General features: G+C 35.5%; 6 protein-coding genes across 12 annotated transcripts; 2 read left to right on the top strand and 4 right to left on the bottom strand.

Annotated features, from left to right (window-relative positions):
- Positions 1-1,174: 1,174 nt before the first annotated feature.
- LOC6640559 (mitochondrial sodium/calcium exchanger protein) lies at positions 1,175-3,973 on the bottom strand. Its single transcript, XM_023174861.2, has 8 exons — positions 3,792-3,973; positions 3,502-3,722; positions 2,940-3,265; positions 2,808-2,882; positions 2,244-2,747; positions 1,882-2,021; positions 1,591-1,825; positions 1,175-1,533 (listed from the first exon to the last, which is right to left on the bottom strand). Exons 1-8 carry the CDS (start codon positions 3,861-3,863, stop codon positions 1,250-1,252), a joined length of 1,857 nt encoding a protein of 618 aa, XP_023030629.2. The 5' UTR covers positions 3,864-3,973; the 3' UTR covers positions 1,175-1,249.
- A 35-nt stretch (positions 3,974-4,008) lies between these two features.
- LOC111519858 (putative sodium/calcium exchanger 7) lies at positions 4,009-12,660 on the top strand. Of its 6 annotated transcripts, XM_047010229.1 has the most exons (9): positions 4,009-4,115; positions 4,174-4,419; positions 4,487-4,812; positions 4,877-4,951; positions 5,012-5,212; positions 5,309-5,524; positions 5,585-5,724; positions 5,785-6,019; positions 6,077-6,380. In XM_047010229.1, the coding sequence occupies exons 1-9, from the start codon at positions 4,087-4,089 to the stop codon at positions 6,358-6,360; spliced, it is 1,752 nt and encodes a 583-aa protein (XP_046866185.1). In that variant the 5' UTR covers positions 4,009-4,086; the 3' UTR covers positions 6,361-6,380. The 6 variants fall into 6 exon arrangements, with proteins under 6 accessions (XP_046866185.1, XP_046866186.1, XP_046866184.1 ...); XM_047010230.1 differs by lacking the exon at positions 6,077-6,380 and adding an exon at positions 12,596-12,660 and having other exon boundaries at positions 5,012-5,524; XM_047010228.1 differs by having other exon boundaries at positions 5,012-5,524; positions 5,785-6,004.
- On the bottom strand, positions 10,388-11,030 carry LOC6640144 (peptidoglycan-recognition protein SC1a). The gene has a single exon (XM_002063053.4). The coding sequence runs from the start codon at positions 11,002-11,004 to the stop codon at positions 10,441-10,443; it is 564 nt and encodes a 187-aa protein (XP_002063089.1). The 5' UTR covers positions 11,005-11,030; the 3' UTR covers positions 10,388-10,440.
- A 250-nt stretch (positions 12,661-12,910) lies between the features above and the next one.
- On the top strand, positions 12,911-13,557 carry LOC6640145 (peptidoglycan-recognition protein SC2). Its single transcript, XM_002063054.4, has one exon. It carries the CDS (start codon positions 12,926-12,928, stop codon positions 13,481-13,483), a length of 558 nt encoding a protein of 185 aa, XP_002063090.1. The 5' UTR covers positions 12,911-12,925; the 3' UTR covers positions 13,484-13,557.
- A 1,475-nt stretch (positions 13,558-15,032) lies between these two features.
- Positions 15,033-20,998, bottom strand: LOC6640146 (tetraspanning orphan receptor). 2 transcript variants are annotated; one of them, XM_015178735.3, is made up of 5 exons: positions 20,888-20,998; positions 20,306-20,582; positions 16,801-16,993; positions 16,593-16,731; positions 15,033-16,529 (listed from the first exon to the last, which is right to left on the bottom strand). In XM_015178735.3, exons 2-5 carry the CDS (start codon positions 20,507-20,509, stop codon positions 15,689-15,691), a joined length of 1,377 nt encoding a protein of 458 aa, XP_015034221.1. In that variant the 5' UTR covers positions 20,510-20,582; positions 20,888-20,998; the 3' UTR covers positions 15,033-15,688. The 2 variants fall into 2 exon arrangements, with proteins under 2 accessions (XP_015034221.1, XP_002063091.2); XM_002063055.4 differs by having other exon boundaries at positions 16,813-16,993.
- LOC26529641 (kelch repeat and BTB domain-containing protein 8) lies at positions 17,000-18,874 on the bottom strand. The gene has a single exon (XM_015178917.3). It carries the CDS (start codon positions 18,236-18,238, stop codon positions 17,030-17,032), a length of 1,209 nt encoding a protein of 402 aa, XP_015034403.1. The 5' UTR covers positions 18,239-18,874; the 3' UTR covers positions 17,000-17,029.
- Positions 20,999-21,871: the final 873 nt, after the last annotated feature.

The following is a 21,871-nucleotide window of genomic DNA, read 5'->3' as shown; positions in this document are numbered from 1 at the left end:
AAATATTAATTTGTGTCCATTTTCAACCTAAAATGTTTAATAGCATTTTATCTTTAGATTCTTTTAGCATTTCTAGCCTAAATTAGTCGTAATCAAATGATCTTCACGGTGAAGTATTCCGATTTATCATCTGATGTGTAAAGTTAGTTGGATAAATTGTTGTCTTTCAGTTATCGACGGCTGGCCTTATTCGATTAACACTTTCCTTTAGAATCTTTCATTCCATCATCTCACACAATCCAGTTCACGTAGAAACACATAAGACTACGATATATTCTCAATAAATATCCGACCAAATATATTTTCATCGTTTTATTCATTTTCTTAATTACTCAGGGAGTCTTAAAAAGAATCCTCTTCAGTTCTTTTACCTTTTTTAGATTCTTTTGGTCCCCATAGAGATGGTTAAGTTAACTTTGCTTGTTCTTAGTTGAAACGTTTTTACAAAAGATCTATTAACTATTGACTGCATTAACAATAAGATGCTTTCATTTAGTTGCCATTCAATTGTACTAGGAACTGCAATCATTCAGAAGACCCATTCCCAGTCTTTCTTGCTGTCCTTTTACGTCCTTTTACACTTAAAAAAAAAACAGACTTACTTATCAACAATCTTCTTTCCATGATTGTTGTTGGTTGTTGCGCTGCCTCTTGGCCTTCTGACCCACTTGAAGCGGCAGCTGTTCCCTGTATACATCCATCTCTATACACACACACACAGTGTCACAGACAAATCACTCAGAGACCAACTCCGACTCGGAACCACTTTAACCCTAATTAACGGCAAGCTTTCCACGTTTTCCTCAATGTTGTCGTTGTCGTCGTCGCCGTTGGAGTCATCTCCATCATCAGTTTCTTCATTATGCACAACGCTTTTTATATTGAAATAGAGCTGTCTGGTTTGGGGGATTCTCAAGTGCCAGCGTCCTGGTTGCCTTGCTAGCTGGCTGGTTGGTTTGCTTTTCAATGGACGACCCAACTCAGCGACTAGAGAGAGTCACCAAGAGGGCAGGGGTCGAGGGATTCTGTCAGGTCGAAGTCGAAGGATTTCAACTTGAGGCCGTCGCTTGGTTGTGTTTTAATTATGATACTTCATTAATGTAATTAGTCTCGGCAGACTTTGCACAAAAAAGTGTTTGAAATGGAAAATGAAGAGAGCCAAAACACTAACAGATAACAGAGAACACACACCGACAACACATAATTCTATTTAAAATGTAAAAAGATATAAATTGAAATGTGTACGCCCTTAAATGGGCGTAAAGAACTGATCATCTGAGAACTCATGCACCACATCCCATTCAACGCCCGCGGAGAAGACTATAAACAGGACAAAGAGTACCCAAGAGTAGATGGCAGCCGAACGTCGAGCAAAGAAATTGAATGTCAGACACCACCATAATGTGGTTAAAATGGCCAGTGAAAGGAATATATAGCAATTTCCGCCATGTTCGCCGTATAACCAAAATGAAGAGCCAGTCTGTCTTACCATGGGATTGAATAAAAATGCTACGCCCATGCCAACCACAATACCTGTGAAACAATGGCACAAGATTAAAAATCACCAACTCATCACTGGGTGAAACCTACTGAAAACTGGTCCACCTATGATGGCTGCAAAAGCCATCTTCTCGTATCCTTGCATGGCCAGAGATGAATTGGTTATCAAATCGGCTGTGGCATTTGCAATCGATCCAAATGATATGGCCATAAAGTTTCCAGATAAATCGAATACTATGCCCAGAATGGTAGTTAGAACTTCAATTTCGGATGCACAAATCGTAATAAGCAACATGGAACTGGAGAGACTTAAAGTAATAAAGAGCTAAGCCAAAAAATAAATAAGTAAATAATTGGATACATTTTGTGTACTAAACTTACTAAATGATAGCCTGGAGGTTTATCCGTCCGCGAATGTATAAAGACAGCAAGGGCTAATGGTACAGTCACGCACAATGACCATACAGAGATACTAAAATTCAAATTTATGTGCCATGTGGTGTATGAGCTGGCCAGCATGGCTGTAGAATGATGAAAATAATTGAATTATAATAAAATAAAGACTACTTGAGACACCTTTAAGCAACCCTTGCCAATCATTCTTTTAGGAAATCAGAGGAATATGAAAAATCAAAGAATTGTTTAATGATCTTCTCTTCTAGATCATTTTCTACTCTTCTCATCTTCATTCCCCCATTTCACCTTAAGAATATTTAAACAAATGAGATAAATTTTCTACTTACTATGCACCAAAGTAATGACGAAAATCGGATTCGTTATTATCTGTGTACAATTGAGCAGTTTACTCCACCCATGTTTGTCTTTCTCATAATCCACAACTGGTACAAAAATGGTGACAAATATCACTAATGGGGAACGTACTATCAAAAAGGTACGACGAAACCATCCGCCCAGTTCCCAATCCTCCTCCGAGATGGGTATGAAAGACTCAAGGAATTCCGATATTAGGAAAAGATTTTTCGGATTACTAGGATTATGAAGGATGACGCGTGTTACGTTGAAATCTACAGGTGCAGGTCTTGGTCTTGGCCTGGGTGTTGCGAAACCAAAGGATCTGCTATTCCCTACTTGAGAGGAGCCACGTAATTCACTGCCTGCCGAATCCTTTATTAACACATTGTCGTCATCCTCTAGGGTTACGAGGCGTTGCATTTTTCGCGATAACTCATAATTACGTTGCTGTGATGAAGGCTCGCTCTTTAAAATATTAATTTCACTTCTTAGCTCTAAGGAGAGAAATAAATTACATTATTTATCAAGTATGACTTTATTCTTTTGGGACTTACTTCTCATTGTGTGACGCATTAGAATCAAATCTAAAATGTTTATAATCAAATAGGCAACGTATATACTAAGCAAACCTGTGAATATAAAAATTGATATGGACAAATGCATTGAAGTAACAATCATTTCCATACCGATACTTTCAGCAAAACTCACATGATTGCCATGAAAGACAATGTAACGCAACACTTGAACACCAAGAAATAAGAATAACAGATCCCGTACAGTGCTTGGGCCGCTCATTTTGAATGGTTTTACAAAACATACCATACCACCGCTTAAAAGTATGATTGCAATGGCATTTGATATGGCTATGGTAAATATGGGTGCTTCTGCTCTAATGGGCAATAGATTGGATATCATATCGGGAGCGGAATTGCCAAATGCAAGTAAAGTAACACCAGCCAAATATTCATTCATGTGCATTTTTATCGACAAGATCTTTAGAGCTGGACTAAATCTATTGAAGAGTGTTGGATAACGCTGAATGAGTGAGTGAGTGTGTACAATTAGTGTTGGTTCGCTCACTTTGCTCAGTTGTTCTACCAAATCAAGTTGCTTATTTATACATTTCACAATATTTTTTGCATTTAGAACAACTGAGAAAAGTGAACTTCTTCACTTATGGATTCCTTCTTTCTCAGTTATTGTTAAGCAACACTGACATAAAGTAAAAGTCATAACGTTTCAACTTACAATGTGTTTACAGTATAGCTCATTAATACCAAAAATAGCACCACGATTAATAAAAACAAAAGCATGACACCTATTTCTGCCAATTTGTGACTAATATGAAAAGTGCAATACATCATTTCAAAATAATTGAAATAATTTATAATCGCTCTGCAGTCTGTCACCTGTTGGGACATCCTGCAACGTGCAGTATAAGGCAATTTCATCACAGTTAGGCAACTCATCTGCAATTTAGGTAGATCTGCAAATGAAACTGGCTATGATCGATAAATAAAAAGTTTTTATCTACTTGCATTTGAGAGAAAGTAATAGTATTCCCTATCCAGGTAGGTCCAATTAGCTTTATTTTGAAATGTTTCTTCCATCTTGTTATTGTGGTTTCGTGGTATTTAATTATAATAAAAGTAAAAACATAAATTAATGTATAAGAAGTATACAAATTATAATGACAGCAAATATGCAACTAACTAAATTTAGAAAGAAATTTTCTATTATGATTTGCACCATCTATGATTTTCACTTCAGTCTTGATAACATTTTACCCTCACAAATACACTATACTACACAACCACAGAAAATAAAAATAAAATGCCGAATATTTCATTCCTTGATGGCTGGTACGAAGAAGTAAGTACTAGGAAGTTTTTCAATGTTTTAACTGATCTCTATACTTAGCCTTTTCCTTTTGTGGTCAATTCAGATGCATTGCTTTCATGTGATGGCCGTTTCAGTTGAACATCGATGTCAGTTCGCTCGTGAAATTGAAGATTGTGACGACGTTATGAATTTTTTCAAATATTTTGAGCTAATGTATTGCGTTTTGCACATCAGGTCAAAGTTGGACGAAATTTGTTTGGTTCTACTATATTTACTAATTGCATTGGCTCTAATGGTGACTATATTTCATTTAGTTGAATTTTGGTAAATTGAATCCACATCTTTGAATTGGAATTAATTGATTTTATATATATATTTTTTTTTTTGTTAGTTTCGCTCCCATGCTCAAGGTCATATCGATTAAATTGCGAATGAATGAATATTTGGCTGGAGCTACACTATTGGCTTTTGGCAATAGTTTGCCTGATCTGGTGGCCAATATGTTGCCAGTACGTGCCACTGCTCCCTTGTATACCATAACCCTGAGTAATTCATTGGCCGTAATTTTGATAAGTGGCGGAACAATTGTCTATTTGAAACCCTTCATTATGAATGGTCACAACACTGTGAAAGATTTATTATTCTTGGCCCTGGCTGGTGAGGTCTTAGATTTTATAATAATGCGTGGTCGTCAAGTAACTAAACAGGAAGCTATTTGTAAATATTTGATATATACCTATTAAATTCTTTAAATTAGACTAATGTACTTTTATTGTTTCAGTATTTTCCATGGTCTATATATTATTTGTAATTATTAGTATATTCGATTTGATACTTATACGTCTAAATATCAGATGTAAGTTATAGAAAAACCATAATTTAAACTCATATATTAATTATCTCAAGCCTCATATAGCTCTTCGTAAGGAAATTGCCAATTTAAGGGAAGACAAATTTCCTTCAATTAGCACAAGGATCGAATTAAATAGACTACAAAGTAGTCTTCAGCAATTGGAAGAGGACAACCAAATCAAAATACGCAAAGGGATTTCCAATGAACGTCGTTCCACTCGTAGAAGTGACTCATTTTCGGAACGTTTTATTGGTTTTGCCACACGTAAAGTTGATGATGACATGGTTGATGTAGATGCGGAAGTCACACGCACCATACTGCATAACAGTGGAAATCCAAAGAATTTATTTCTATTTTCAGAATTTTTTGAATCCATATTACCTATTGACATCGAACAATGGAATGGTGGTGGTTTCTGTAATCGCCTTTGTATTATCCTGCGAGCTCCTTTGGTCTTTTTTTGTACAATCTTTATACCGGTTGTCGACTATCATTTGGATAAACATGGCTGGAGTAAATTGCTTAATTGTACCCAGATTATAACATGTCCAATTATAATGATTACCCTAACCCATGGTAAGGATATAAATAGAGAAGAAGAAGAAAAAGATCTGAGACTAATTTTTTGCTTTACAGCCTTTTTCGTAAGTTCCTATTCCGGTTGGTTCATAAAACTCGATTTCAGTTACTCCGTTTGGACATTATGTGGTACCATTCCATTGGCCATTATTGTTTTTCTAACTGCTCGCACGGATATGCCTCCACCCTATCATGCGGTGGGTTGATAATCTGTGTTTAATTTCATACGAATTTCATTGGTGTTTCTCTCTCTTAAGTGTTTCCTGATATTGACCTGCTTTAGTTCCCTGCTGATTATAGGCATCTGTGCCGCTGAATTGGAGCTTCTTTGTGCCATCATTGGAGCCGTGTTTTATATGTCTGAGGGCTTTGTGGCAGCTACTTTGCGTTCCTTTGCAGCGGCCATTGCCGATGTTCTGGTTAATGCAGCCCTGGCCGTGCAGGGCTATGAAAAAATGGCTATTGCTGCAATTTTTGGTAGTACACTCTTTAGTAAGTTGTTTTACATCAAAATTACATTCATTTAACATTATATATCTCTATGTGTAGATATAGTTCTGGGCATTAGTATACCCTGCATATTTAATGAGAATGCGCAAAAACAAAATGCCTCATATTGGATATACGGTATATATGGCTCTACTTGCTATATATTCTATAATTTAACTATTGTCACATTTTTGTGGTGGACTCTAACATTCAATTTCTATGCCCGACGATCGGCAGCTATATTCTCATTTACTTTATACGCACTCTTTCTACTTTATTGTTTTCTTGTGGAATTGGAAACGATACATGAGTTCTCTCCTGATCGTATATTTCTACCGAAATAAAGGACATATTTTCACTTTAATCCTCCTTTCTTCACTGACATTTCAATTGCATTAGGGCCCGCTGTCATGTTTATGTCAAATATCCTCTTTTTTTCCTTTAGTTTTGGACATCAGCGCACACCAATTGGGTGGGCCTGGGTGGTTGTGTGAGTGCTCCAAATTGTCTTCTCTGCTCACGTTTCGACTGTCAAAGTATTTCATTCGTTAAATTTGACCAAAAAAGTTTTCAAATTTGCGCTCTCAACGAGCTCTCGAATGTGTGATGAAGTGAATCTACAAGAACGCGGGGTCGCATGGGTCGAGCTCTATTCAAGCATGGAAAACTTCTATCATTGAGAATATTATTAAGTTCTAGCTGCTTCTTGCTTGTTGACTCTTTGGCTGGATAGTAAACAGGTGCAACTAGTTTAGCCGTAAGTTGTCACAAACGGCAAACTAAATTTTTTACAAATTTTCGACTAAAACAGAAAACAAAAAACATGTTCAAGGGTCTTTGTAAATTAAAAATTTTTCTATTTGATAAACTTTTTACAACAATGTATCAAAGAAACATACATTTACATTAAATTTATACTCTTTAGACTTTTTGGGCATTTAAATTATGATAAAGTAGAAAAGAGGAAGAGTAGTAGATATGTAATATAACGACTTTGACTCTTTTTTTTATTCCTAAAGGAAAAGCATTAACTATATAAGTTGTTTCTTTAATTAAACACTTTAAAGGTTTTAATATTCTCATGTATTGAACGATTGAGTAAAAAAAGAACAATTTTTTTTGCCCAAATTGGCTTCCGTCGAAGAGAATTGTTTTATTCTTCTCATTACATTCTTTAAATTGTTTGTATAAAACCATCTTAAAATCTTCTTTTTTCGTTTGATTATTGGAAAATATTATTAATCGATGCCATAATTATAATAATAGTTATTTTGAAAGCTTCAAAAGTTTTATAAAAACCTTTAATTGTGCCAAAGTAAAACTATTCCAATTGAATTGAATTGAATCTTTGAAAACCTAGAAAAATAATATGTTTTACATTCGTTTTTTAAAAACAAAATTAACTAAACTTTTTTTTTAACCTTCCAAGTGTTGAATACTATGTACTTTAAAGTATGCCTTATAGCAATAACAGACGTGATCAAATGGAAATTGGGCAAAATGCAGACTAAGGAACTAGCTAAGTGAAAAAATTGAATTAAAAAGTCTTCAAAACTCAAAACTTATTGGGAAGTGGTTTTTAAACATGCCTCCAGGCTTCCCTGTAGACGCCGATCGATGAGTAGCCGAAATATGTACTTATTTACATTTATCGGAATAGAATCACAAAAACCAATCCGTTTATTAGCTTTATTTATAAAAATATTAACCTCGAGCCGCCGAACATATTTCCAAATAACTTGAAGATCGCTGAATGTTTTTAGAATTACAAATTTCAGGGACCTAAGTAATTAATGATTACAACCTTATAATAAGTTTTATTTAAAAAATGACCACATAATTTTAGTTAATTGTTTGTCTCGATTTTGACCTTTTTTGAAGTTAATCAAAACTTCGCTAAAGAACCCACCAGTTGTAATGTGGCCATATCTTCTACCCTAAAACTAGTTGGATATTCAAACTACATGAAGCAAAAAAAGAACGCAACTCAAAAAGAAAGCTTGCATCTGCAGATTCCACCTTTTTTATGTGCATACCCTTAAACGCCATTAATGACTACCTTAATTTACTACATTCTAAAAATGACTTTAATTAAGTACTACCAAGCTTAAAAGTTAATAATTGATATTTTATATTATTTTTATTTTACAAATTTCAACTATCGCTTTCTTAACTGGTATGAACAATTCAGAGTCTATTATGACAATGCACAATAGAACCGTAAAGTGCTCAAGTTTAAATAAAATACAAATGATTGAAAGAGGGTATCAAAGTCAAGAGCATTTAAGTGGCTTGTCTGACTAGAGAATAGACATACTTAATTAATAATTTTAAGAGTCCATTTAATACCATAAATCAAATGTAGCTACAGGTTATCTCAAATTCATTTTGACCAACTTGAAGTAGTGTATTGTTTTCTTTTTCTACTAAGGCCTAAAGGAACTTTTCGCAGCAACTGACCAAACCACGACTTCAAGTGCGTTAACAACATCATCATCCATTGTTAACAAAGTTGTTTTGCATAAGTTGAAACTGCGCCCTTTCTCTATGCCTTTCGCCCCAAATGTTTAATAACTTGCCTAAGCCGTAATCTACTTTTCCGGTTTCAGGTTTAAGCAACAGCTACATAGTCATCATTCAACCCAATCCACACCCACAACTTTACCGCCTTTATCGGCCGAGTCCTCTTGAAACTAAAATAAATGCACTTAGGCCCTTTTTAAAGTTTGTGTTTCAGTCCTCAGCAAGTAATTATAGTTACTATTTTGGCCCTGTTTTCCTTTCGTTGTTTTGTTTTTTTTTTTTTTTCGTTATTTATCATGATTTACGAGCTCATCTCATCAGAAATTCTTAAATTTTTGATGGAATGAATGAAAATTTATATTCCCACTTTGAGTCACACACGTATTTACAAGTCATACGGCAAAAATTACTTATCTAATGGCAAGGTGAACCCCCTTTGATGTACAAAATACACTTGAAGAAACTTGTTCCCTTACACAAAACTTACCAGTCAATGGGTCGCCGAACCGAATCTAAGCAAAGTGATAACACCTGTGGCCCTATCGCTTTCAGTCTATAGATTTAATAAATCAATAACAGCAGATTCTTACATAGTCAATCTCACGAAAGGTGCTTCCCCTTGGCAAATACATAAACGCCTTTTCAGAATCGAGAGCTTATAAATCTTCCAGTTAAGTACGCGATAAGAATGTCTTCCACATAGAGCCTCAAGAATTTTTGGTATAAAAACACAGTGGACCTGGTATTTAGCTCCCAGCTCTGCTGGTCAGCTGGTCGACATATAATTAATTATTTGAAAACTTTCTTTGCATCATGTGATCAAAAAATCCTTAAAGGGTTCTCCCCTAAAAGTTCTTAAATTTCGAAAAGGAAAGGAATCGGCAAAAAAGTATTAAAGTTCTCCTCAATATCTTAATGGAAATCTTATAATCTCAAATCACAAATTGAAAAATACTAATATTTGTAATATATTTTAATAATATAAAAAGGATCAAGACTTTAAATTTTGAGTTTGACTTTGAAAAGTTTGTGTTATTAGATGAAATTGAAATTTGAATTCGATTCAGCTAAAAATTTTTAACAAATATTTGAGAAACATGTTTGTTTTTTAAGAAAAAACTATGTTTTTAGTTATAATTTCTCCAAGCCAATTTTGAGAGTAAATCTAAATCAATTTCAATACAGTATTTAAGATATAATGGACATTATTAAACAATGACAATTGAGCCTATTGTTGGTATAAAAACTATAATAAATTTGTACAAAAAAAAAACTTAGAAGTAAGATTTCTTTTAAATAAAGATCCAAAAATAAATCTGCTTAAGCTACTAGAACTCTTTATTTTACAAAATACATTAACACTTTCAGGAAACACTTTGAGAGAGCACTTTGTGTGAAGATCATTTTATTTTTCTTTTTAACTCATCATAGAAATATTGAAGAGACTAAAGATCGACAAAAATACTCTTTTTATAAACAACTTCTCTTAACTTTTATATAAAAACAAAAGCAAATAAATTATATTACTATCAGAATTATTTTTAATCTATGGGGGCGCGTAATAATGATAGTAAACACACGACAAAAATGTCGTCACGAGAGAACTCTAATGCTGGACTTTCGATTTGAATCATATCGCAGAGTGTACTTGAAGCATTTGAAGTGAGCCATAAAAAAGAAAAAAACCGATTCGATTCATCAAATAAATCAGAATTATCTATTCTTTTTGTAAAGGAAAATCGGATGATTCTAGTTTGGTGGACAGGAGCGTAGGAAGAAATAAAATAAGTAGAGAGGACAAACTAAATATATTAACTAATTTCTTGAAAATAGCACAAAATCATTGAGTAAATTTTCAAAGGATATTTATTAATAAAAAGGATCTTTTCTTGTGAGCAAATTTAGGCAGCCCAGTGAGACCAGCTACGAATTTCATTCCAGATATTGGTGCCAGGGCATTCGGTGGCGCTGACCTGACGATGTCCGTAAAGGATGTAGCCAGAGCTGAGTTGACCACGGTTGACGGCATCCTGAAGCAATTCCTTGGCAGAGGCAATCATGTTTGGTTCCAAAGTATCCCAGTTGAAGTTGCCGAGGAAGCTGATGCCAATGCTGTAGGGATTCCATTCAGCGGCATGAGCACCCATATGGTTCCAGCCACGACCCTCATAGACAGCGCCATCACCGCCAATCAGGAAGTTGTAGCCAATATCGGGCCAGCCCAGACTGTCCATGTGATAGTTCTGAACACTGCGGAGGACTGCACCGCAGGCAGCACGAGTTTCGCAATACGATCCAGCGGTGTGGTGAATAATGGCATAGCCAAGGTAGTTGCCCAGAGCAACAGTCCACGAGGGAGCACGTCCTCCCCATTCAGCCTTGGAGACAACATAGACACCCTGGACCATGTACTGGCTGCAGGCCAGCACGGCTAGGAGTAGAGCAATCGATTGCTTGGATACCATATTTGCCGATTCAGTTGATTAGTTAACTTGATCTGTCTTCAACTGGAAACCACGCCGAGTTTTTATACCCAAAAATTTTCTTGCAAAATTATCGCGGATGTAAAATTTGATTTATAATCCATGTTTTCCACCTTATAGTGATATGTTTTTAGCTGATAATTTTAAATAGGATTCATAGGATGATAACACTAACGGCCAACTTGGGTCAAACTCATTTCAAAGTTTCAAGCTTTCATTCGAAAAAGGTCTCCAAAAAAGCTCTCTCAAACTTATCCGCTCAATTTTATGGTAAACTTCCGAAAAACCACAACTTTATTTTGTTATGGCATGTAACTTTAGAGCCATAATTTTAACTATTCGTATTTATAGCACTTTTTATAGTGCGAATTAACTAACTAACATTTGAAAAAGTTCGTATTGTTATAAAATTTATTCCAGACATATTTGTAAGAAACTTTTATATGTTTCTTTTAGAAGAATTTTAAAACTCATTGAGAGTTTAAACAAGACTTATGTTAAGAATGCAAAATCATTACGAAAGTAAATCTGACTACGTTATTAATTGTTTTGGAAAAATATTAATATTTGGGGTCATAATTCAAATTAGAAGATCATTTTCCAATGTAAATGTTAGAAAATTAATAAAAACCAGCCATAAATGTTAATCTGATTCTTTTTCAACCGTTTCAAAAAAAAAATTGTAGGTGTATCTATTAAATCGAAATTTAGTATATTTCAAAATGACATTATTCTTGGATGTTTAGAAAAATAATTTTAACCAGATTTTTGAATACTTTATTTTAATTCAGATTAAAAGACATTATTCTAATCTAAATATAAAGACAGGAGTTTTTTAAATACTAAAAAAATTGACAAAATTTTAGCTTCTTGAAATTAAGGTTGTTTGGTAAACAACCTTTGGTGCTTCCTAAATAAAATTTAGGAATGATTTTTATACCCTTGCAGAGGGTATTATAAAATTGGTCATTGACACCAGCGCCATCTAGCGGGGTGAATATATATGAAGGGGAAATTTGAAAGTCTTTAATAGGGTTTAAAATGTGTTATTTCATCTTCTCAACTTAAAAGATGCTAATAATAAACCTATGAAAAATACCCTGAGATATTATAAAAATATTTCATACTATACCTTTTGTTTCGAGGTGGACATGAAACTGAAGATTTGATATCATTGAAAAAGGTCGCCAAAAAGAACCAATTATTTTATATTAGTTGAAATTTCTAAATTTCTTAAATGTACCCAACATTTACGCATTAAACGTCTCTCTTTATTCTATTTAGTAGTGCTTTTGCATACAGAACTTCAATGGTATTGATATATTTACAGATAATTAGTATTTTTAATTTTTAGAATCTATTATTAGATTTGGTAAATATTTATATATTTTGTAATATACTTTGGTTTAACTGATATACATTAAATTATTACTCTTGCTCGTTATCAAAGACTCCCTCAAAAAATTGGCACGCTTTATACACTTATCAATATTTACATCATGCCAATGATACTGACAATAGTATTATCTTTCCGATGGCACAATTTTTAATAGTTTTTTACCCCCTTTTCTAGACAAGGTATTGTCGACGTCTTTGATTTCTGGGATTTTACGTTGCAAATAATAGCTATTTTTATATATATTATATGTGTACATATATCAAGAGATATATGACTCTTGAAGTATTTAAGAGAAATTAATTGAATGCCACTTGGACTGATTGAAAAAATTTCATTCGGCTCGTCGCTATCAGGATCTGCGTCCGATAGCCTTTCATATCAGAACGTCACAAAGACAAGGCACCTGAGGTGGCCTGTCTCAGTGGCCAGTGGGGAGATAAGACCCCGTTCTCTATAAAAGTGGCAGTTGGACAAGAAATCAGACGCAATCAATCTATAGAGACGATGGCAAGCAAAGCTCTTATCCTTCTGTTGGCAGTACTCTTCTGCGGCCAGGCCGTGTTCGGTGTGACCATCATATCGAAGTCGGAATGGGGTGGTCGTTCGGCCACTAGCAAATCCACTTTGGCCAGCTCCCTGAGCTACGCTGTGATCCATCACACAGCTGGCAACTACTGCACCACTCGTGCTGCCTGCCAGACCCAATTGCAGAACATCCAGGCCTATCACATGGACAGCTTGGGCTGGGCTGATATTGGTTATAACTTCTTGATTGGCGGCGACGGCAATGTCTATGAGGGACGTGGCTGGAATGTGATGGGTGCTCATGCCACCAACTGGAACTCCAAGTCCATTGGCATCTCCTTCTTGGGTAACTACAACACCGACAAGATTACCTCCGCCCAGATCACTGCTGCCAAGGGATTGCTCGCTGATGCCGTTTCTCGTGGCCAGATTGTCTCTGGATATACTCTGTATGGACATCGTCAGGTTGGTTCCACTGAATGCCCCGGCACCAACATCTGGAACGAAATCCAAACCTGGTCCAACTGGAAGGCTTAAGTTTCTTCGACAACAATACGCTGCAAAAGAAAAAAAAGAATAATAAAAATATAATATGCACACAAAAGCAAAAAGTGAAATCTTTGGTAGACATCCTCTTATAGGAAGGGTATTATCGGCTCGGATTGGAATATACACTTGTTTTTCATACTGGTGACTTTAAATATTACATATCTTAACGATGACTTTGGCAGGGTCATCCCACACCTCTTAAGGTGCTCAAGGTATTGTCAAGGTCGCCTTAAGACTATGCGAGCACAGTTGACTTAAAACTTCTAACATTCGTAGTCTTATAAGTATAGAAAACCTAAAATGAGTTGGTATTTGTTTGGTGGTTAGGTAAAATTAACAAAAACTTTAGTATGAGAGAAAAGTTTTGTTATGTGGGTTAAAATATTCCGTAACCATCCGAAAATAATTATGAAAACTATTAAATTATTATATTTTCAAGATATGACTAAATTTAACATCAACCTTTTGAGAATGGAGTTATCTCTCTAGAAGGATATATAGCGTAGTTCCGTCAGTTTCCTTTAAGGATTTTTACAAGTTCACCTTTACAATTAGCATAACTTCAAAATCTTTTAAACCAAATCGAAACAATTCACATTGTGTAATTCATCTAAAATTATTTGTTTAGTTCCTTCGTATATAGAATTTTTTAAAGAAACTATTTCTTGTTTTGACATTGATTTATAGAGGAAAATATATCCTTTTTCTCCAGTTTTCCAAAGTCGTTGCATTGTTTTTGTCTGATTCTTCCGCTTTGAATATCGTTTTTAAATGATATTTTATCAGCTCTGCATTTCTTAAACCTGTAAAGAAGTTAAATTCGCTTCGCTTTTATCTGGGTATTTCTGAAAGTTTCGGATTAAGGCCATATGAAAAATACTTTAGAACTAAGTCTGATAACCTATTTTTGTCATATTCTTAGGACAAAAATTCTTAAGTTTTACATTTAAAAAAGTATTCACAAAAAATACAATTTGATTTGGAATCAGCCAGACTTAACATTCTTAATTATTAATTTATCTCTCTGTATCAGTTTCATCTATTCCATTAAGACTAAGTAAAAATATAATTTATTTAATATTTTATTATAGCTGACCATAATATCTAAATATTCCAATGTTAAAATGAATATTGTGCTAATAAATATGGACTGGTTATTGTAGAAAGTATGACAAAAGTTAAATCCCAGCCTTATCTAGTTACAAAGTCTTCCAATTACAGGGTATAAATGCATTGGCAAACCTTTAGACCGACTTGTATGTACTTTTTTTAGCTAGGGGGAAATCCATTAAACTCTGCCAGGGGTCATCCCCTCAGATGGCTTATCAATAATTCAGCCAAAGCGAATAAACAACTGCAATGTTGAAATATAAACTAATATTTTTATTCGAATATCTTTTGCATAATTTTAGTATACAGGTATACATATACATATATATGTAGATATTATACATTCATCAAATATATTGGAAAAAAATAACTAAAATAAAAAAGAGTAATAGTTAATTATATATATATATATATATAAATGTATATATTGTGTTTGATGTATGTATATATTAAATATGCATAAAGTCTTACACGATATAGCCTTAAAAACATAGAACATTTCCACTTGGGTTAACAACTACTTAAGAGCGCGGATAGAAGAGAAAATTGAAATGGGGGAGTTAAGGATTATTCATCCGGGGCTTAAACTAAGAGAAATCCAGAGTTTGTTAAATCATAAAAAAACACACTTAGTTTTGGTATATAGGAGGTAACTGAGCTAACAAATTATTAAAAAAAACTAGATGTGGCCAAAAAAGGAATTGAAGCTTTTCCAACCAGACATCTTGAAATTTTTTCACTCTCTCTCTCTTGTTTTAGTTTTGTTAATGGTTGTTTTAGAGCAAAATCCAGAGCATATTCATTTATAATATTTGTTTATCCTTCGTGTTTAACAACAGTTATAAGCGAATGCTAAAATTTTGTTTTTATAAATATTATATTTGATTTCATTTGTTTTCTCTTTGGGACTGGGAGGGAACGGGATTGGAGATTGGAATGTGTCAGCCAAATTAGGCTATAAATAATCAAAAAAATATTGTGCGTGGCGAAGGCAAGACAATGGATATGGGTGCGGAGACAGGGGCGGGGGCAGGGGCAAGGATTCGGATAGAGTCACAACACAAAACTTAAACAAATCACAACTTAGGCCTGGCTCTCATTACGACCAATCACAACCTGACCAGGTATATGCATGGGCGAATGTGATGGCACTTGAACCTGAGCATCGGCCACATCGTTGTACGGCGGTGGCGGTGGAATGCCTCCAATAATATCCATGCCACCGGCATCAATAACCTCCAAATCATCATCATCGTCGTCATCCACCTCCTCATCCGAGCCAGTTGCTGCTGCTGCTGCTGCACCACCTTCTGAGCGTCTCATTGGCGGCGTATTGGCGTTCACATGCATTGTATTATTATTATTTGGTACATCATTATTGTTATCCATATTCTCATCCGTATTGGAAGCGGCATTCGCTGTGGCTCCATGCACATTATCCAAGGTCACAAATAGCGGGGTGATACCACCAGCAGCACCACCACCACCAGCTGCTCCTCCATTCTCGTCATCATCTTGATAGTTTGACATGGCCACTTGATAGGATGGTGGCGGTGCTTGTTTCAAATACTGTGCAATGGCCTCATCATAGTTTGGCAAGAGAGTCGTGTAGGCACGTTGCTCCTCAGTGGTAAAGCCACCAGCACCGCCCACACCCACACCATGTAGACCCATTTCCGGCATAACACAAGGCAACAAACTACGCAGATGCTGCTGCCTTAGGGTCAGGTATTTGTAGCAACGCCACACAATGCCAATGCAATAGGCCTTCAGGAAAACAATGCAGATAAAGACAACCAGAACAACGACAACCAATTCCTCAGGCGGCAGCTCCAACAACTTCTCACGCCATGGCAAACGATGCGATTCGGCAATGATGCGATGTATGGCCTGAAGATAGCATAAATAACCAGCGGCTGTCAAACTGTAAGGAAATTCATTTATTAAAAAACGATTTTAACTCTCTTCTCTCTTTCTAAGAACTCACGTGGTAATGGCAAAATCAAATAACTGCAGACAAAAGAAGGGCAACAGATGAGAAGGTTTGCCTTTAATCGTGCCATAGATCATCATCAAGGTAATGGCTATCATGCAAGTGCATACCAATCCGCCCATGTCAAAGTTCTCTGCAAAACAAAATAAGAAACGGATTTAGTAGCTTAGTTTTTGTCTAAATCTTAAGCCGACTTGCTTACGGTAACGCTTACGATAGTTGAGAGAGTGATCACGAAAAGCATATGGAGGATCCACCTTACTCAAGGGTGTGGGTAAAGCCGGTGCATTGAGATCTATGGTATAATCATGACTACCGCCACTTTCCAGTTCATCCATCATTTCCGGATTACGCCAAATGACAGCCAAAACGCTCAAGGCCAAAATGTTCAGGAACTGCAATGAAGATCAAAATATGAGTATATATAGGGTTTATCTCTGCACCGCCTCGGCTTGCCGCTGACAGGCCAAACATTTTGGACTGGCTCCAACTGGTTCCAGGGATTGCCAATAATCTTTATGCTGCATTTGTATATGATTTAAATACTGTATAAACATTTCATAGGTTAGATCCTCAGAGATTTTACAATTGAGACGATGATGATGTGAACAGGCACGATCATAGATCCACATTCTTTGCTCAGGCGTTTGAGTTTCTGTACGTTGTAAATGCTCCCTAAATGAATCCCTATCATTGCCATAAAATAATCTTGTGGTCGTATAGGCAATGCCATCATGTATAAATTGTCGAACTTCTGCCTGCTGGGCAATACGTTCGACTGACAGAGATGTCATCTTGGGTTTCTGTAGACGTATCAATAGCCAAGGGGGTATTAAAGCAAATCGAACTTTAGCAACAACCTCGGATATGTTTTCTTTACGCTGTGGCCACTGATAGTTCAACCAACGGACAGCAGACATAAAGACCTCCAGTTCGGTGTTAACAGAAATCATGCTAGAGCCTAGCAAAACAAGCAGCGGCTCACGAGCTAGAGATAGAAACTCTTGAGAGGCTACCAGGCTGAGAAAAAATTTGGATACACGCTCCAGAAAATGTTGCTGTATTTGCTCCATCTTTAGGATACGCGATTCCAGATATAGCATGAAAGCCGACTCTTCATTTAGTCCCTGAGCCAGGCACACTTCACATTGAAGCTCTAGTTGAGGGATCTGCAGAAAATTAGCTGCCCGCCAAACCTCCAGCAAACCCAAACGTGTTAAGAGTGGTTTATCCTCAATCATCCAATCATAAATCAGCTTAAAGGAGCGTGGCGTAACCTGTTCCATGGGCAATTCTATAGACAGAACATTGTGAATATCACGAAACATGCGAGAGAAACTCTGCAAGACCATAAGATGAACATATTCTGAGTTCTGGCCAATAATAATAATGGCATTGGCTTTAAGACGTTTCCTTATCAACTCCAAAAGCATTAAATAGAGATTTGGTTTTTCAAACAATTGACTAGTAGGCCATGAATCAACTTTAGAGGCGTTGTAACCCAAAGAGAATAAATCTCGTTCGATAAGCTTATTAGAATCACCAGGTCGTATATTGAATATAGACGAGATTGTACGGCGATTTCTATCTGGATGTTGATAGATAATTTCCATCTCTTCTTCCTCCTCCGTCGTCTCCATCTGTGACGACGAATCCGATGTCGGCCCATTCTTTTGATCGTCATAATTAGAGTCAACTTCTGAATAATGATGCCTCAACAGTTTGAAATTCTACACTCATTTAGAGCTGCGACTATTTTCAGTTAAACAAATATACAATGAGATGACGACAAGTGAAAGTAATGAGGTAGCCTCTCCATAAGCAGAACCATGATCTAACCAGGGATGAGTACCACAGGTAGCAGGTGCTTCCTTATCAATAACAAATGTTTACACTTTGTGCGTGTTCATTTATTATGCGAGTTGATAAGGCGACAGTTGAATTAACAATTTCTTAAGTTTATGACAAGACAATCATAAAAATGTATGAAATAAAAAAAACACTTTTGAATGATTTGTGTCAGAGTGAGAGATAGATAGACAGAGTAAGAGCGAGGTAGAAACCCAAAAAGTAAACTCAGTAGCTCAAGAGTAAATATTTGAATATTCAAAAATACTTAAATGACAAATCGCTCAGCGTGTCTGTGTGGATATCTAACATATGTTCTTTGGGTATCTAACGCTCCTCAGGTTCAAGGTTGATATTCCAAGTATTAACCTTCAATGCGACAGAAAAATTAAGTGTAAACTGATCTTCATGTATCTGCAGTGATTAAACAACAACAAGCACATATTTCGCATATTGAGAAGCATTGCTGGCGCATGCAAGGCATTTCAAACTTTCAAATATTTATCTAATAGATAAGCCTCGACAATGAATCATCAAGAAAGTGTAAATTAATTCACGTTTCACAACTTAAGTGCAGATTATAAGTGGGAATGGGAAAAGCACTTTAAAAAAAGACAAAGAAATTGATAATCAATATATGAATCAATATTGATAACACTCATTCAACTAAGTATAATCTAACTACACGATTTATAAAGATAATAGAAGCACTAGTTGATGAATTTCCCAAAGTTTTAATGCCCTTTTTAACTTCAAAATGTCGTATAGTTATTGAACCAAATGACTTGGTTCGGATCATTTAATATAAACTAAATAGACATTTTAATTTTATAATTATGAATTTATCTTTACTAGACATGACTGCATATGTTTACACTCAATCAAACATTTGAAATTCATGTATAAACTTCTCAGTACATTCGTAATAAATGTTGCTATTTATTCTCTAAAAGATCTTCGACCCACACCTTTTAGTACGAACAGCTTAAAATTCACCTAAAAAATCTAAGTCAAGTGTTTTACCTGATTGTAAATTTAGTTTTGGATAGAGCTAATTCAAGTTTTCATCTAACTATTCGACCCTTATTTCTTTTCTTAAAAAAACGAATGTTTGGTCAACCTTAGCTGTCCCCCCTAAAAGGCTAAATACGCTTCAAGTTAATAAATTAAATATAGTCGCCAATTAAGTAACTACCTCAACACCTTAAGTAAACGTGCTTGTCAAACTGTGTAAATTTTATTAGACGTCGACGACGAGGCACAACAGAAAACGTGATATGCATGAAATGTATAGCATAATAATATCAAAGGGAAAGTCAGACCGACCAAACAATAAAACTAGCTCAACAATATATGTATTATTGTATACAAATTATGTCAATTGAATTATGCCAAGTCATGTGAGGACTTTTAATGGAGGTTACTAACCGTTCCTCCCTTTCTTCTTCATTGCATTACAAAACCAGGAAACTGGCTTTAATTTGAACGAGTGAAAATATCGGTCAGACATGCTAATAAAACTTTAAATTATGACTAAGTTAAGTTAGTTAGTCAGTTGTCCGCAATTGACGTCACGCGTGGCGCAGTAAATGCAAAATAGGTAAAACAAACATTAAAAAAAACCTTGATTACAGTTTGAGAGTAACTGCGACTGAGCCGAATGACGACAATTGATTTTTCCGCTCCTTGACACTGAACAGGGTCAAAGCAAAGATGAAGGCGGCAGTGGCGGTGATTTAGGTGAACCTTGTTGGGTAGGGGAACAAAAGGGGGGTCTTTTGGCGCATGTTGGACAGCAAGGTTAAATGTCAAAGGTGATGCGATTTAGTTGATATATAAATTTTTTTTTATTCTCTTACCAAATGCCATAAACCGATCATTAGGGTTGCGGTATGAACATGTAGGCCAAAACAGCAGGTAAACTCCTTGTTGTTGCGCATACTGATGTTGTTGCTGTTGTTATTGTGGTTGTTACTGCTCGCGGCACTGTTGCCGTTATTATTGTTGTTGTTATTATTATTATGATTGCGTTGCGGACCCATTTTCACATGAATCCTTAACATTTCACGCCCTGCCCCAATCCCAAGAGACAGAGACGGAGACGGCGACACTGCAAGATTGAGCTCCAATCAAAAACTAACGGCGAAATGTGTGGGAAATATGAAAATATACGAATAGAAATTCAAGTGAAGAAGAGGAGGAGGTTATTAATTATGGTTTTATTATGCATACGACGACAGACGGTCAGTCTATCTGTGTTCGTATGTGTGTGTGTATATAAGAGAGTGTGGGTGATTGCACTGAGTGTGTGTGTGCGTGTGTGTGTATGTTTGTGGTTGTTTTTTCTTTCTATGGCTGCATTTGGATTTTTTTTCACACCGTTTTTCATCACTTCTCACATTTGTTTTAGCCAATTTTTTATTTTTGATTCATTCCTTTACCTTTAAACTTTAAATTGACACCACTTTCACCGTATTTCAATTGAGTTTTATGCAAGTTTTATGTATTTCAATTTATAAAAAAGTGCTGCGCAGTCCACTAAAGACTACTTTATAAATTGCATACGGTCACATTAGCTGGCAATTGTACGTTACGTTTTCTTAACAGTTGGTCACCCTAACACTGTTGTTCATATAATTTTATTTAAACCACAATAACGAAAACATTAATATTTTCATTGCAAATTTAGCTTCATACTATTTAAAAAACAATTGTTAACGAAATGTTTAGAAAATTATTTAGATTTGAGTCTTTTTATGCTTACTTAAATTTGTTAAATTTGCCGCCCTTAATTTCAAATAACAGACTCAATTTTGAACTTCTGTTATTAACATGGCTCGGCGAATTTGAGAGGGCAAAAAGTTACGGCGAGAGGGCAAGAATTTACGGCGAGAAATGCGAAAAGTTACGGCGAGAGGACAAGAAAATGCAGCGAATGGGGCAATATTTTAAGGCGAACTGGCAAGATTTTAAAGCGAATATTAAATTTGTTTTGGAGCTCCAACAGTGTTGCCATTTTGGCTTATTTCAAAATTCAAAAAGCTTATTTTGGCTTTAAAAAAATTTCTACCTCAAGATTTTTTTTAGAGATTATAAAGTATTTTTATGATCATTTAAAGGGGCAAATCAAACTTAAATAATATTTCTCGAAGACTTTTGGTATTTTGTGCCTAAATTTACGGTTATATTTCGTTTGGTTCGTATTTGGTCATTCTACAGCTATATTGAGCGATATTAAGTTTGAGAAGATGCCGAAAGTTACTTGTGGACTACTTTTAATGAATTTAAGGAGTGGTTGCGCAAAGTCCCAACAGACCCCACAAAACCATATTGCTCCTTTTGTAAAGCGACACTTGGGGCTAAACCAAAAAACATGTCGCGTGCATGCAAGGCAATACGCAAACAAACAAAATTCAATTTGTTCC

This window comes from Drosophila willistoni (genome assembly GCF_018902025.1).
Source record: "Drosophila willistoni isolate 14030-0811.24 chromosome 2L unlocalized genomic scaffold, UCI_dwil_1.1 Seg196, whole genome shotgun sequence".
Classification (NCBI taxonomy): Eukaryota; Metazoa; Arthropoda; class Insecta; order Diptera; family Drosophilidae; genus Drosophila; species Drosophila willistoni.
Note: the sequence above shows the minus strand (reverse complement) of the source record. Positions and strands in the feature narration are given on the sequence as shown.

Bases quoted from the DNA above. Each gene is read 5' to 3' on its own strand.
- LOC6640145 (XM_002063054.4), top strand. From the start codon at position 12,926: ATGGCAAGCAAAGCTCTTATCCTTCTGTTGGCAGTACTCTTCTGCGGC.
- LOC6640559 (XM_023174861.2), bottom strand. From the start codon at position 3,863: ATGGAAGAAACATTTCAAAATAAAGCTAATTGGACCTACCTGGATAGG. The intron at 2,748-2,807 runs GTAAGTCCCAAA...TTCTCTCCTTAG, and splicing joins AATGCGTCACACAATGAGAA to AGCTAAGAAGTGAAATTAAT. The intron at 1,826-1,881 runs GTAAGTTTAGTA...TTTTTGGCTTAG, and splicing joins AACCTCCAGGCTATCATTTA to CTCTTTATTACTTTAAGTCT.
- LOC6640146 (XM_015178735.3), bottom strand. From the start codon at position 20,509: ATGTTAAGGATTCATGTGAAAATGGGTCCGCAACGCAATCATAATAAT. The intron at 16,994-20,305 runs GTAAGAGAATAA...TCTTCATTGCAG, and splicing joins TGATCGGTTTATGGCATTTG to TTCCTGAACATTTTGGCCTT. The intron at 16,530-16,592 runs GTGAGTTCTTAG...ATTTCCTTACAG, and splicing joins TTTGATTTTGCCATTACCAC to TTTGACAGCCGCTGGTTATT.
- LOC111519858 (XM_047010226.1), top strand. From the start codon at position 4,087: ATGCCGAATATTTCATTCCTTGATGGCTG. The intron at 5,525-5,584 runs GTAAGGATATAA...TTTGCTTTACAG, and splicing joins AATGATTACCCTAACCCATG to CCTTTTTCGTAAGTTCCTAT. The intron at 5,725-5,784 runs GTGGGTTGATAA...CTCTCTCTTAAG, and splicing joins TGCCTCCACCCTATCATGCG to TGTTTCCTGATATTGACCTG.
- LOC26529641 (XM_015178917.3), bottom strand. From the start codon at position 18,238: ATGGAGACGACGGAGGAGGAAGAAGAGATGGAAATTATCTATCAACAT.
- LOC6640144 (XM_002063053.4), bottom strand. From the start codon at position 11,004: ATGGTATCCAAGCAATCGATTGCTCTACTCCTAGCCGTGCTGGCCTGC.